A 14,976-nucleotide genomic window follows, 5' to 3' on the forward strand; every position below is an offset into this window, starting at 1 on the left:
TAATATTCGGGTTAAGTTTGGTTCATGTTACATTGAGCCGCTTCTCCTGTTTCATCAGACTCAACTTATTCCAGTCAAATATTGCTTCAATCGAGTCGCGTGAGGTTTCCACTCAATTCGATTCATCGATTTGAGTTTTCTCATTCCAGTCGAGTTCCTAAATTCAAGTCGATTCAACATTCCAATAGACTCTAGTTTCACTCGAGTCGATCATGTTTGAGCTGAATTTTTCTGCCTCGATTGGCCTTACTCGATCCGATTCTTTTGCATTAACGAGTCGAGTTTCCCCTTAGACCAGTCGGGTCGAGTAGGGGCTCGATTCCCTTGCCCAATTCGAGTCGTTTTCTTGTTTTCGAGTCGACTCTACTCAAATCGAGGTTCCTTTCTTCTGCTCGAGCCAATATCAGGTTGATTCGTTATTACATTCCCATTCGGCTGGTGTTCAGAATCTGATCTTATCCATCCCCACTTGACTCGAGGTCCTGAGCCGAGTTCACATGGTTACTCGAGCTAATTGGGGTTGAGTCAATTTATTGCTATTTGGCTCAAGTTCTAGGTTTAAGCCCAAGTCCTCACGAACCGGTTTCAGGTTCCTTTAACTGTTGGATCTCATCTCACGTGAGCCAAACTTACCATGTAATTAGTTATGTTTGCCAAAATCCTTAACCGAGATCCAACTCTTCACAATTGGGTCTAATTAGAGCTCATTTACGTTTCATTATTATGGTTTCATTTTGTTTTCATTTACAAGATTCGTTTTGGTTACCTATTATTACTTTATATTCATTAAGTACAAGGTGAAGGTGAATTAAAGAAAAGGGAAATCTTGGATCTTAAAATGTACCTTAGGAATTAGGATAGCTTAGATCTTGTTTACTTGAAATCTTAAACGAACCTTCTAAAAATCGTGGATGAATGAAAAGGAATGTTTGTACGTGAGTAGGTGTGTGTGTGTGTGTTTAAGGATAAGGAAATGATGAGGTAATAATGATAAGGATGATGATTTAGGGTTTTAGATTGTTTATATAGGCTAAGCCCAAGACTTTAGGCCCATAATCCCTCTTAAGCCCGATAACTAACTTAATCTTATCCTTTCCTCTTATTATTATTTAATTAGATGAAATAACGCTACACGGCACACGATTAAAATAAACTTATATTATTTTATTTAAATAAATCTTAAAACGAGGACGTTACATGTCATTAATGTATTCTATTATTTCAAGTAAACACTCTACTAATATTAGCAGGTGTCTAGATTTGCACCCATTTAATATTAGCAAGTTCTTGTTTTCTGTTCATTCTTAATTCTGGTTTCTAACCCAAATTATTTGGCTCGTTAAGGGTATTTCTATCATTAATGTATTCTATTTACTTCATGTAAAAACTCCTCTAATATTAGTAGGTGTCCAGATTTGCACCCCTCTAGTATTAGCAAGTTCTTGTTTTCTTTCGATTCTTAATTCCAGTTTCTAACCCGAATTATTTGGCCCGTTAAGGGTATTTTTGTAATTAATGTATTCTATTAACTTCAAGTAAAAACTCCTCTAATATTAGCAGGTGCCCAGGTTTGCACCCCTGTAATATTATGAAGTTCTTGTTTTCTTTCCAATATTAATTCCGCTTTCTAACCAGAATTTATTAGCCCGTTAAGGGTATTTCTGTCATTAATGTATTTTATTTACTCTAAATAAAAAATTCTTATTTTCATCAAAGCGTAAACAACTTTATGGTTGGTATATAATCACACCTAGGACTCTAAGACGCCATGGTCGTTTAGATCTTGGTTTCATTGTTTATGTTGGTTTAGGCCATTTAGACCGTAGACGACCCGTTCGATTCATTCTTGTGATACCCATCACTTGTGAATAATTCCAACATCATAATTTAGTTCCTCCATGGTCATAGCCATGTTACATATACTTAGTACGTCACCTTCGTTTCTTTGACTTCATAAGCCATTTGCATGTCAGTATTGACAAGTCATTTATTTAAATCATGAAAACTTATTTTTTTATTATTCGAACCAATAATCAAACTTCTTCCAATCATTATGTCAAGATACCTAAATCAATATAGTTTCGTAACATAACAAAGCACAACATCAAGTTATTTACCTTGAAGCTTCCCTTTTTGTTTCGCCTCCCGTTTGGTTTGATCTTCCAGATTGCCACTCGAGTTGCCTATATATCGCAACCTGGTTAGCATACGTCAACATTATACAAGAGTTCATATCAACCTCCTTATGGCAAGTTGTACATCATATTTCTCATTCAAGCATTTAATCAAACACCTTGTAGGCATGCTTTCTTATTTGTACATTTAGCTAAATTTCATAACTTTCTACCCCTTCATATAATCCTAGTTTCATTCAAATCTCACAAACAATCAATTTATATGTAAAAGCCAATTCAATCAAGGCTAATACACTACCTCTTTTTCATGAAATTGGAGTTCTTCACCTTAAGGTTAAAGCCCACTTTATAGTAGACTTGAACACTAATAAATATAAGTAATTTGCACGAAGTACTTCACAATTTCAACATTTATGATAAATTTAAGCTTTCATGTACTATCAGTTTCACCATATGATCATAATCCATTTATTGATTGCACGTATTCTACTTATCAACTTTCACTACTATCATCAAATATAATTTAAAGACATACCTTATGGTCACTAAGTTGAGATGATCACAAACTTACACACATATAAGAGTTTTAGCACAGATTTGTCTTTCAATTTCGGAGAATTAGCTGAACTAGAGATTTAACCCCTTCTCCTTCCTGATGATCAACACACACACATGTGTGTGTGTTTTTCCCAATTTTATATTTTACAAGATTTAGTTTGCTTATGTACACAATCAGCCCTTGTACTTTAGGTAGTTATTTAAAAGACCCCATTACACTTTAATCTAGTTAACTAAGTTAATTTCTTAGTTGCCACCATTTTTTTTTATCAAATAACACTTAACACACGTATACGTTCACGCTTAATAACGTATAATATATTCGGGGTGCTACAAAAACAAGTTGTTTAAACCAAATGCGACAGCGGTGTGCAACAGTAGCACTGTGGTTCAGAGTGAAGAGTCGACAAGGTCTTTTGATCAACAATTTAATATCATAATATTAATTATGTGCCAAAAATCATGAGTAATATGATTAACATCAATCCTTCACTTGTGCCTTAATGGTAGGAAGGCTTGGGTAATTCAGTGGAGACCCAAGTTCGATCCTTACTTGTGTGTCACTTTTGGTTAGGCTTTACGAGGTTGCCAGTTCAGATCCCGATCACACCCTGGTTTTCGTCCCACAGTGTGTTACGCTAGAAAGTTTTACTCTTGTGGCGGCACAAATACTGTTAAGTGACAGCCGGCGGTATGGTTTTCCGGGGGAACGCCCAAGCCAAACTTTGAAACTAGCGTGGGTCAGGTTAAAACAAAATAGTCTGGCTAGAGTGGGGTAACAAGGGTCTCCAAATTTGAGAGTGCGGTAGTTTAAACACAAAAAAGAAAGTCATCATTCTAAAAAAATAAAAATACGATTAACATCATCATATTCAAATGCAAAACTTTTGTTAAATCTTTTGACTTCTTTAAAGTCAAATGTGATGCTCGATTCCATTTTCGATTACTAAAATTCCCGTAAAATCCGTAAACTATAAATGATGATAATGAATAAATAAATAATTATAAAATTTATTATTTGAAAATACATTCGAATGACAACATCCTAATAACTAGCGACTTGTTATATCTATTTTTAACAATATTTGTTATATCTGTTAATAATGAACTAGTTTTCGGGTTGTAGTGAGAACTAGTTATTTACCTGCGCGTAGCGCGATGAATTTAGTCGGTTAAACACGGACAAGTAGCGAGTTATTGCAAATTTGGTCGAGATTCGCTACGTTTTTTACGGCACCGAAACTAAACCTAAAGTTAAAATATACTTAACATAAAAAATAAAAAAAACAAAGTATACTTCACGATGTTTATACAGTCGGTAAAACCTGGGCGTTGAAACTCAGGTGTTGGTAAAGCCCGTGCATTGGTAAAACCTGAGCGCTATGGTGGCGAATCGACGCAAATTCGGTCAGTATCAGTTACGTTTGTTATGGTATCGCAACTAAAACAAAAAATATATAAAAATTGAGGTGGACCAACGGCGTGGTATCGGTCAGTAAAACTCGACATTGGTAAAGCCTGGGCGTTAAGACAGTGACTCCACACGAATTCGGTCGGTTTCTATAATGTTGGACAAGATACCAGAACTAAATCAATATAAAACAACAAAAAAAGCATTGGAAAAACCCCAACATTATCAGTCCTCGGCGTTAATACGCAAATTCGATTAGTTTTCATAATTGCTAGACGTCACCAAAGAAATGAACATAAATTTAAAAACCAACATATACAAAAGAGAAAAAAAAGATATTAGTTTTCATAATTGCTGAGAACACCAAAAAATAAAAAGTTTAAAAAAAAAATTATATGAAAAAAAAAAGGTTAGTGGAACAGAATGAGCTGAGAGTGTTAAGGCCACTAACGACATCAATTATTTAAGCAAAGAAATAGAGTTTTGCGCTCCTTGGAACTTAACACAAACAACCAGCCAACTCACCACAAAGCACTCATGTTTATTAGCTTAAAAAACAAGTCCTAAATAAGAATCCTGAGAAATCAGAAAACCAACTTATGGCACCAAGCTTCACTTTTACTATATATAGATAATTTGGTTGGTATGATTTCGTTTACGGTATGGATATGATACCAACAATCTGTATAACAACCACAAAATAAGTCTCAAAATTTAAAGTCCTTTATATATGTTTAACATAGACAGAAAACAATATAAATAATATCATAAATGGTTCCAATAGTGCAGCTATAGTTAAATTAAATACTAAATAATAAAGATATATATAATAAGAAACATAAAATTAAATTTATCTCGTTTCAAATAATTGAAATCTTAGTTTTAACATTTAAAACGCGTTTAGTTCAATAATAAAGAATTACATTAGAAAGAGAAAATTAAGGTAAAAAAAATATGAGAGAATGAGTGTGAAGGTTTCGAACCCTCGATCGTTTCTCGCATCATGTTAGTACTAACAGTAGGCCAGAGTCTTGAAGATGAAACCATTGCCGCTATTATCTCCTTTAAATGCAATATAACTAAAAAAAAAATTCCTTGAAAAGTGACGCAAGTCGAACCCATGATCTCTTTATTAAAACAAAGTGTCTTCTATCATTGAACAAAGACCCCAATACATCTATGTTACAGTTCAACTAGGGTCTTTCATCTTCGTGGCGGTTTGTACTTTTGCGCACCTAAGAACAAGCTTGTGACCTTCTACAGATATTAGCAAAGTGTTAGCACTTCATAAGTCAAAATAATCCAAAATATACATTTCAAATCTTAAGGGTGCGTTCGTTTCACGGACTTTTTTTTAAAGGATTTGAAATTGGAATTGGAATTGGAATGGAATGCAATGTTTGAGAATCCCTATCATGTGTTTGGTTGGTTAATATGTATTGGAATTATAATCTTCTTCATTCTCGGATTTTTTTTTAAGAACGAGGGCAAAGGCAGAAACGTTTTAGTTTTTTTACATTTTTCGTTTTTGATTTATATTTTGAGTTGTGATTTTTTATTAATTTTTTTGAATTTCAATAAAAACCCCTCTAAAGAAATTCAAAAACATTAATAAAAAAATCATAACTCAAAATATAAATGCAAAACGAAAAATGTAAAAAAACTAAAACGTTTCCGCATTTGCCTCGTTCTTCAAAAAAAAAAAACCTAACCAGAAACCCGTTCTGACCTTGACCCATTCCGACTCGGACTAAAACCTTTTGATCCTAACCTGTTCCGACCGAACCAAAACAATCCTTTTTTTAGTTGACCAATTCCGACCCTAACCCGTTCCGACCCATGACCCATTTCGACCCAACCCATTTGCCATCCCTAGTGCTGATTAGGATTAATAAAGCAATCCTTTATTTTCTATAACAATCCTTATAAAATTGGTGGGATTTTAAAATCCCATGAAATGTGGGATCTGATAGGATTTAGTTTCCATTCCATTTTTTCATTTAATGAAACGAACATATCATGATCATGGGATTTAAAATCTCATTCTTTAGAATTCCTTTCAGACTCTTGAAACGAACAGGACCTAAAGGATTAAACGTGTACAAACCTAAAGTCTACTAATGTACATTTCAAATCTTAAGGGATTAAATGTGTACAAACCAGTGGTTTGTTCAAGTCTGCGGTTTTTGTGTACAGTAGTTTTAAATCTACGACTTTCGTCCATGTGGTTTCATTTTACTTGCAATTAAACCCAACCCCACTAACACCTTTAAGTCTGGTCGTTAAACTCATCTGCGTGCCCCTCATGTGAGGAGCTTAGTTTACTTGGGGAAAAAACAACAAAATTACCCCTAAAGTGAGGGCACACTGACGGGTTTAACGATCAGACTTAACGGGGTTAGTGGGGTCGGGTTTAATTGCAACTGAATGAAACCACATGGACGAAAATTGAATATTTAAAATTATTGGACTAAAATCCCATATTTAAACAAACCACATAGACAAGAACCATAATTCACTCTATATATAATTAAAGTTTGTCTTTCAGTTTATAAACTTGTTTAGAAAGAATAAAGATATTTTAAAACAACAATTGAACTATGGAAGTTTTGTATTATCTTTGAACCATCAATATTTTGCTGTCGTTTTCATTTAGTAACACATTTACAAACAAATATGCTTTGACGACGAACGTACATTTCTATTTATAAAATTTGCAAATGACAATGGAATTTGCAACCTTCCAGAGAAAATTAAGGTACTAATTTCTTAAAGTTTTGGCAACTTTTAAATAAAAGTTTGCAACTTTTTATAAGAAAGGTTACATTGGATACTTCAATTCAACCTTTATATTAAATAAAGTTGTATTAGAGTCAAACGCAATACAGCTAAAAAAAGTTACTTAAGAAAAGTTGCATTAGTCTTATTTTCAATCAATGTCTAGATATATCGAATAAAGGTGATGCTGGTGGTCAAAGGATTTTGGTATTTTTTGGGACATTGGTAGGAGGTGACGGTGTGGGGTGGGTGGGTGGTGGAAGAATTTGAGAAGAGAGAGAGAGAGGGAGGGAGGAGGGGGGGGGGTTATGAACTTCTTTTTCTTTTTTCTTTTATATAATTATATATTAAATATGTTTTAATAAATTGATAAAATGATAAATTTGTCCTTATGTGAAATGTGCATTACTTGACTTAACAAGAAAAGTTAATTAGGTTAGGGCCAAATGACAAATGATATTGAATTTGTAAACGTAAAGGATAAAACACATCAATTTATTTATTTATTTATTATTTTGGGTGCAACGGTAATGACGGAGGAAACATTTTAGTTTTTAAAATTTTTTTTGTTTTTCATTTATATTTTTGAGTATGATTTTTTTTATTATTTTGTGAATTCTTTTATGGTTTTTTTTTTTTTGCCGAAAATCCTTCTCACACTTCTTATTTTTGTCTCTTTTTGTATTTTAATTTTCCCTTTATATATACGTAATTTGTTAGTGTTAGGAACAATATTCATTTGACAGTTTGATGTGTATGTATGATTTACCGGTCTAAACCGATATTTTAATAAAAGCCCACATTTAAATGTATAAATCAACCATAAAAAATTATCAGCCTCACATTACCGGCTTCCTATATGAAATTGGTATAACCGGTTCAATGGCTTTTAAATCATTGATATGTATGCATATTTTTTATTTATTTTGGAACCAGGTTTCAAAAGCGATATATACCCATGTTAATGGTTAGCACGTCTAGCTAACAATCAAGCAAGACAGAAAACCTTTTATTTAATCTTTCTTTTTCTTTCACTCCATTCTGGCTGGCCGTGTCTTAGAAGTTCAATGATAGCTGGTTAATAACCTTCCCCTTTTTGTAGTCCTAAGCACGTCATTTTTTCCCCTCACATCTCGATTGCCTTCCAACCATTTTTCAGCTTTTTATTTCTTTTATTGTTACAATTTCTTATAAATTTCAGGTTATAAACTTTTCACTAGTAATTAGCATGTCAAAGGTATCATTTTATCATTTCAATTATAATCTTTTGTTTTTAATATATTAATTTAGTACATTTTTGCATAATCGAGCCGGGGGTCTCACCGGAAGCAGCCTCTCTATTCCTATGGGGTAGAGGTAAGGCTGTCTATATCTTACCATATTCAGACCCTACCATAGCTTTACTATTGGTGGGATTTACTGAGTACGATGATGATGATGATATTTTTGCATAAACACGTACTTTGGTGACTTTTACCTCAAATTTGACATCCTAAAGATAAAACTTTGTCCCCTGTGAAAACTTGCATGTAGGAATTGGTATAATTATTCAAATTTGATTTTCTAAAATTGGAGAGAAATCATGAATACTTATGGCATTTAATAAATGTCAAAATGAGACTAGGTCCAGATACATGTTATTATGTTAAATAATTGAAATTAAATAACAATAAGCATACTAAACAAAGGCTATATAAGGTGTTAGGAAGCCATGACAAAAGCATTCCAAAACAAACTAAACACAGATGCAATGGCAACAACATTCCAGAGTTTGGTTGCTGTTGTATTTATCTCATCAATTTCATTCCAATCATGCTTTGTGAATGCAAATTTTTACACCGACACTTATTTCAACTGGGGTGCCAAGCATTCATATATTTTCGGCAACGGAGATGATCTTAATCTGGTGCTGGATAATGTTTCAGGTACATATCATCCATCTCTAGCTTCAAAAATTCTCAAATGAAAGTGCTTATATCACTTTAATTACAGGGTCTGGTGTTCAATCACACAAGGCATACCTATTTGGAAGCATTGAACTGTTAATCAAGTTGGTTCCAGGAAACTCCGCAGGAACTGTCACAGCATATTATGTAAGTGCATTATCAAAACCGATACACGTAACAGTTACATATGAACAAACTTGAACTTATCACGATACTCACTCTTTACTACTATTGTGGAACTGTTGCAGCTTTCGTCTACGGGTGACTATCATGATGAGATCGACTTTGAGTTCTTAGGGAACTCAACAGGAGAACCTTACACCATGCACACAAACATCTTTACCCAAGGCAAAGGAAATAGGGAGCAACAGTTCAAGTTATGGTTTGACCCAACTGCCGATTACCACAACTACACCATTCACTGGAACCCCGACGCAGTTGTGTAAGTTAACCACCCTGACATATCCTCTACTCCAATTTATGTTTTGTTTAAAGACAAACTTTTCCTAAGTTGTTTCAAAATCAAAATACACGCAGGTGGTATGTTGATAGCATACCAATTCGGGTATACAGAAACTACAAAAGCGAAGGAATTGGATTCCCAGACCAGCAAGGAATGCAGGTGTACTCTAGTTTGTGGAATGCTGATAACTGGGCAACGAGAGGCGGTCTAGTGAAAATAGACTGGTCATGTGCACCTTTCAGGGCCGGTTTGCGTAAGTTTAATGCAAGGGCTTGTAAGTGGAATGGACCATTTAGCATCTACCATTGTGCCTATCCTAATAAAGCTAATTGGTGGACCTCCTCCGTCTATAAGCAATTGAGCTGGGACCAACAGGGAAAACTCAAGTGGGTCAGAGATAACTACATGATCTACGACTACTGCACAGATTATGAGCGTTTCAATTGGCAGATGGCTCCTGAATGCTCCAAGCCGCAATACTAAACAAAACTTAACTGATATGCATGTCCAGTCCATTTTCCAGTATAAACTAAACTCAATGTTACTGTTTTTAAATGTGCGTTTTTCTTATTTACAAGCACACCCCGTGGAATTATATATTACTTACGTTGACATTTTTATACAAAATATGGAATCGATATGCTTACGGTGTCCTAAAAACATTTTCAGATAGTGTCCAACGTGAACTCAATAAAATATTATGTGTGCATTCTCTATAAGGTGTGTTCTTTGTTTATAGTTATATTAAAAACTAACAAACCATCTTAATCTTAAATATATATATATATAAACGAAACTTTAAAAGCTCTCTGATTACTTCCTACATTCTCTTAAGCCACCAGATTGCTTTATTTGTAAATGGTGGCTTCTCATGCGTTTGACCCTAATTCACGGGTATGGATCTTACCAAACCCAGATAGTCTTTAAACGGGTTATAGCATCTCATTAAATTAAAAATTAATATAACAAAATATTTGATATGGAAAATCTTATAAAATAGGAATATACTCAAAATTAATATATGATTTTTTTAAAAAATATATTATTTATAATTAAAAAACAATTTTATAGTAAAAAAATAAACGGGTAATGGGTCTCACCAAATCCAGATAACTTTTAAACCGGGTTATAACATCTCATTTATTTGTGAAATCCTTTCATCATCAAACGCGCGTTTGTTTCACAAAATTCATGGGAATTCAAAGGAATTAGAATTAAAATCCCATGACATACGGCGTCGTTTCGTTGGAATTGGGATCTTAATTCTATCTTGGTGTGTTCTGTTATTAAAGAATTGGAATTGGAATTGGAATTCAATCCCTTAAAATTCTTTTAAATAAAGGGATTATAAATCCTTTCGAAATATAGAGGATTTCAAGTGAATTCGTTGGAATCTTTTCTCGAGTTTTTTTTTTATTTTTTTATTTTTTTATGAGAATAACGAATAAAACATTTTAGTTTTTTTTTTACTTTTTTTGTTTTTGATTTATATTTTGAGTTATGAATTTATTATTATTATTTTTGAGTATTTTTTCGAGGGTTTTTTATCTTAATAGAAAAATCCTAAAAAAAGTCAAAGAAAATAATAAAAAAAATTATAATGCCGAAAAATCTAAAAAACTAAAATGTTTTCGCCGTTATCCTCGTTAAAAAAAATAAATAAATAAACCCGATTCCAATTCATTTGTTAAACGAACGCATTAAGATTGGAATTGGATTTCAATTCCTTCAAATTCCAATTCCTATTGAAATGTTTAGATTCCAAATCCATTTCCTTCCAATTCCAAATCCTATGCAAATTCCAATTCAAATTACATTCCATTCTGTGAAACGAACGCGCCCTAAGTATATTATTAACTCTCTTACAATAAATGAAATTAAAATCCAAAAATATATAAATATTAGAAACAAATAACGTAAAACAACCCCAGTAGATATTGACCATGAAGAAAAGAAGGGAAATAACTATTATTCAAAGAATATTATTCAAGAAAATAATTAAATTCTCTAATAATTTTAGTTGATTCAAACATTTTATTTCTCTCTTGATAGTTTGGGTTATCCATTTATCATGTGAAGGATGTAAAACGCAGTGCAAATATTTTCCTTTGTGTTGATTCCAACTCTTTTAGGACATAAGGATCTCACGGATGACGTCAGTGAAGAAACACTAGTTTAACCTAAAGGTTAAACACAAGTCTAACCGAAGAGGTTAAGCGTAAGTCTCAACCAATGTTAAGGTAAATTTGATCACACAAGTTTAATCCGATTCAACCTGCAAAACAGAACACCGAGAGCCAAGAAGGGAAAGAAAGGGGGGGGGGGGTCTTTTCGTAACCACCCTCTGACGTGTCAATCAGTATTTTCTATGAAAAATAACGAGTGATAGTTTGAAGGAAAAGGATCTTTAGTTGGTCCAACTGTAGTATTTATAGCTGGAGAGGTAGAGAATGATTGGTCGGGATGTCATTATCAATGGAACCTTCTATTCTCATGGAACAGAGCACGTACAAGGTTTCTGATTGGACGTGACAGTTGGTGGATATGGACGACTGTCACCAGAGGTTACAGTGTTGGTGCCTTGTGATTAGCTCTTCATGCCGTTAGAATTCCTTTTGACTTGGTTGTTAGCTTTAAGGAACATCAGACTGTGATTGGCCCAAGGACTAACCGTTATATAATGCTTGTCTCCTTCACATGTGGTAGGTCTTCTTGTAGGTCCCTGAAATGGATCGAATACAAAAGTATCACAAAATCTAAGGGTGCGGAATCGCCTTAGTATTTGTTTACGAGTATTAATATAAACACGAACAAATAGAAACAATGACTAAACTAAAAAGGCTACGTATATTGAATAATAACTTGGTATCGATCAACACACTTTTGAAAACACAAACAAGGCTCACGGTTCCAAAGTCTAACTTAAAACCCTAGCCGAAGATATGTTTTATAACACATATATTTGCATCATACAGACTAGGCGAAGTTAACACAACTTCGCCTCAAGTTTAACTTCGCTTTTAAACAAACATATTAAACATAAACATAACACAATTATTCAATACAGACAAGACAAACATTAAACTTATGGACTACTGACATAAAGGGTATGTTTGGCAAAACTAGCTTGCGGCTGGAAGTTGGAAGCTGGTGGCTGGAAGCTGGTAGCTGTAGATTTTTAGATATATTTAGGTGTTTGGTAGAGTAGCTGGAGCTTTAATAAAATGTATAAAATGACCAAAATAGACATAACTAAAAAACACAATGGAAAACGTAATCACACACACACACATATATATTTATATATAAGTTTTTTATCAAATAAATAAAACATGGTTATTTTCTATTAAATAAAACATAGTCATTGGCAAACAGTCGAGAATAAAATATAATATTATTAAATCATTATTGTCATGCATTCCATATCAAAGTAGCAATATTGTTGCGAACAAGTTTCATCTCATTCGTTGTTCCTTCAAATAGACCGCTGGTGCTTGTGTCATAGTTACTAACATCATGAAGTTCATCTCGTGGTATGTAGTTTGGATGGTGCTCCATTGTAGTAAACATGATATCTTCTTGAGAATTACGTATATAGTTATGCAATGTAAATGTGGCCTTGAAAACATCAATTTGTGTTTGCGCGCTATACTTGGGCATTGTACAAAGTATCTTAAATCGTTTCTTCAAAATTCCAAATGACCTTTCAATATAACTTTGTAAAGATGAAGGTGATCGGTTGAAAGCTTCTTGCATATTATTCGGGGGGCTCCCTTTCAAATTGAGATTGATGGTATCTTCTCTTCTAATATGGAACAAGATACCCTTTTCTGCCTGGATATCCTTTGTCAACTAAATAATATCTACCTGATAAAGGAGTTAAAAAATAAAAGACGTTGGCATTTATTAAAAGTAACATGAAACAGTTCCAAATATATGTGTAAAAAATTCTTGATATTACCTTCAGGTGGGTGGGAAGTTGAATTTACTATCTTGGGTCGCGTTAATAAAAACACGTGTGTCATGGGCTGAACCCTCCCATCCGATCGATACGAATGTGAAACACATATCAAAATCACATGTTGCCATTACGTTGAAAGTTGGTACCCCTTTTCTACCAATATAAGGTAGTTGTTGACTCTCTAGGATGCAGACCCCTATGTGTGTACCATCAATACATTTGATACAATCCTAAATATAATTTGAAATTAGTTAAATAACAAAGTACACAAGCATGAATGACATTAATCAATTTAATACCTTGAAATACGGCTTGTATCTTTCGCTGTTCAATATTTGAGGTGGTACAAATTGAAAAGTTGGATCTTTTGGTCTTATAATGTCGCATGCTAGACCTTGAAAACCTTTATCTCTACCAGCTATTGCCTCTAGAATTTCTTTAAATACTCTACTAATAGTCTCCCCATAACGTTGAAAACTATCCCCAACATCCCTGTTAGATAATCCCAATGCCAATGTATACAGAAATATCCCCACCTTATCAGAAGTTGACATTCTATCACTCGACTGCAATCCATAGTTTGATTCAAGCTTTTTACATAATTTCATAAACACGTTTGAATGCATTTACACATCGTATAGGATTGCCATTTAAAACTTCCATTATCCAAGACTGCCTAGTTTGTGATGATGTCATGCGTGGTCCCTTGTATATATGCTTATAATAGTATGCAGCAACTAGATCACTTGTATAAGTTGAATACAACAAAAAATTATAACAATGTAATTTGTGTTTCTTCTTGCTTATTTCATTATCTATAATAATCCTGATAATAAATTCAATATCAGCTTAACATATAAACACATAAACAGCTAAAACATAAAAGCATAAATTGCTTAACATATAAAGACGTAAATAATATTCTCGAATAAATATAAATTAAAATGAAAAATATCAAATAACTTCCATAGTCATGGCACTAACACATCAAGATAAAAAAAAATAAGTCAATCCAAAAGCAATAAAGTTCAAATAAGTAGAAACAATAATGTCTTCGTAACATGTCCTCCAAGAAAATTTTAGTCGGTCAGCCTTTGCTTTCGTTGCAGCCACACAAACCTACTATGATCATGTCGCACATTTATAAACATTTCTCTTTTAATGGGATCTTCAAATAAGTCCATTGAAAAGAACCACAACTCCTCAACTTCTCGCATTAATCCTGCATCTACCATCTGGTTAAGCACACCTATGGTAGCTTCAATACTAAACTTAGTACTTTGACTAAATTTGGAAGAATCTTATTCTAATATTTCTAGAGCACGTTGCTGATGCATATTACTTTGAGTTAAATGGTCTTTAAGCATTGAAGCTCCCAATGAGTCTCTCCCTTTACGTTTCATCTTAACCGGCCTAGGCTTAGTGTTTACTTTGGTAGGCTTCTCAAAATTTTTTCTACCTCACTTGGGCTTGATGTTGATGCATTAGGTTGACGCATTTCATTCATCCAGTCACTGAAGAAATTATTTTCTTGAGTTTCCAAGTTTTCTAGATTAGAAGGTATATCATTGTATACTTGATAATCGCCTGCAGTATTACCTCCGTCAACATTGTAATCCTAAAGGTTTTCAACATGCACCTCACTGAATGTAGTTGGATCCATAGAGGGTGCCACACAATTTTCCCCACTAGCAACTGCATCTCCAAATAACTGATCCCACTCT

General features: G+C 33.5%; 1 protein-coding gene across 1 annotated transcript; it reads left to right on the top strand.

Annotated features, from left to right (window-relative positions):
* Positions 1-8,626: 8,626 nt before the first annotated feature.
* Positions 8,627-9,778, top strand: LOC143590604 (putative xyloglucan endotransglucosylase/hydrolase protein 26). The gene is made up of 4 exons (XM_077071035.1): positions 8,627-8,807; positions 8,875-8,975; positions 9,077-9,270; positions 9,366-9,778. The coding sequence occupies exons 1-4, from the start codon at positions 8,633-8,635 to the stop codon at positions 9,772-9,774; spliced, it is 879 nt and encodes a 292-aa protein (XP_076927150.1). The 5' UTR covers positions 8,627-8,632; the 3' UTR covers positions 9,775-9,778.
* Positions 9,779-14,976: the final 5,198 nt, after the last annotated feature.

This window comes from Bidens hawaiensis, unplaced genomic scaffold (genome assembly GCF_021521415.1).
Source record: "Bidens hawaiensis isolate Kalapana, Puna unplaced genomic scaffold, B.hawaiensis_p1.1 tig00038683_1, whole genome shotgun sequence".
NCBI classification, from domain to species: Eukaryota; Viridiplantae; Streptophyta; class Magnoliopsida; order Asterales; family Asteraceae; genus Bidens; species Bidens hawaiensis.

What these genes read in the sequence shown, in the direction of transcription:
- LOC143590604 (XM_077071035.1), top strand. Translation starts at nt 8,633, where the DNA reads ATGGCAACAACATTCCAGAGTTTGGTTGCTGTTGTATTTATCTCATCA. An exon ending in GGTGCTGGATAATGTTTCAG is followed by an intron (nt 8,808 to 8,874) that starts GTACATATCATC and finishes CTTTAATTACAG; the next exon opens with GGTCTGGTGTTCAATCACAC. An exon ending in TGGAACCCCGACGCAGTTGT is followed by an intron (nt 9,271 to 9,365) that starts GTAAGTTAACCA and finishes AAATACACGCAG; the next exon opens with GTGGTATGTTGATAGCATAC.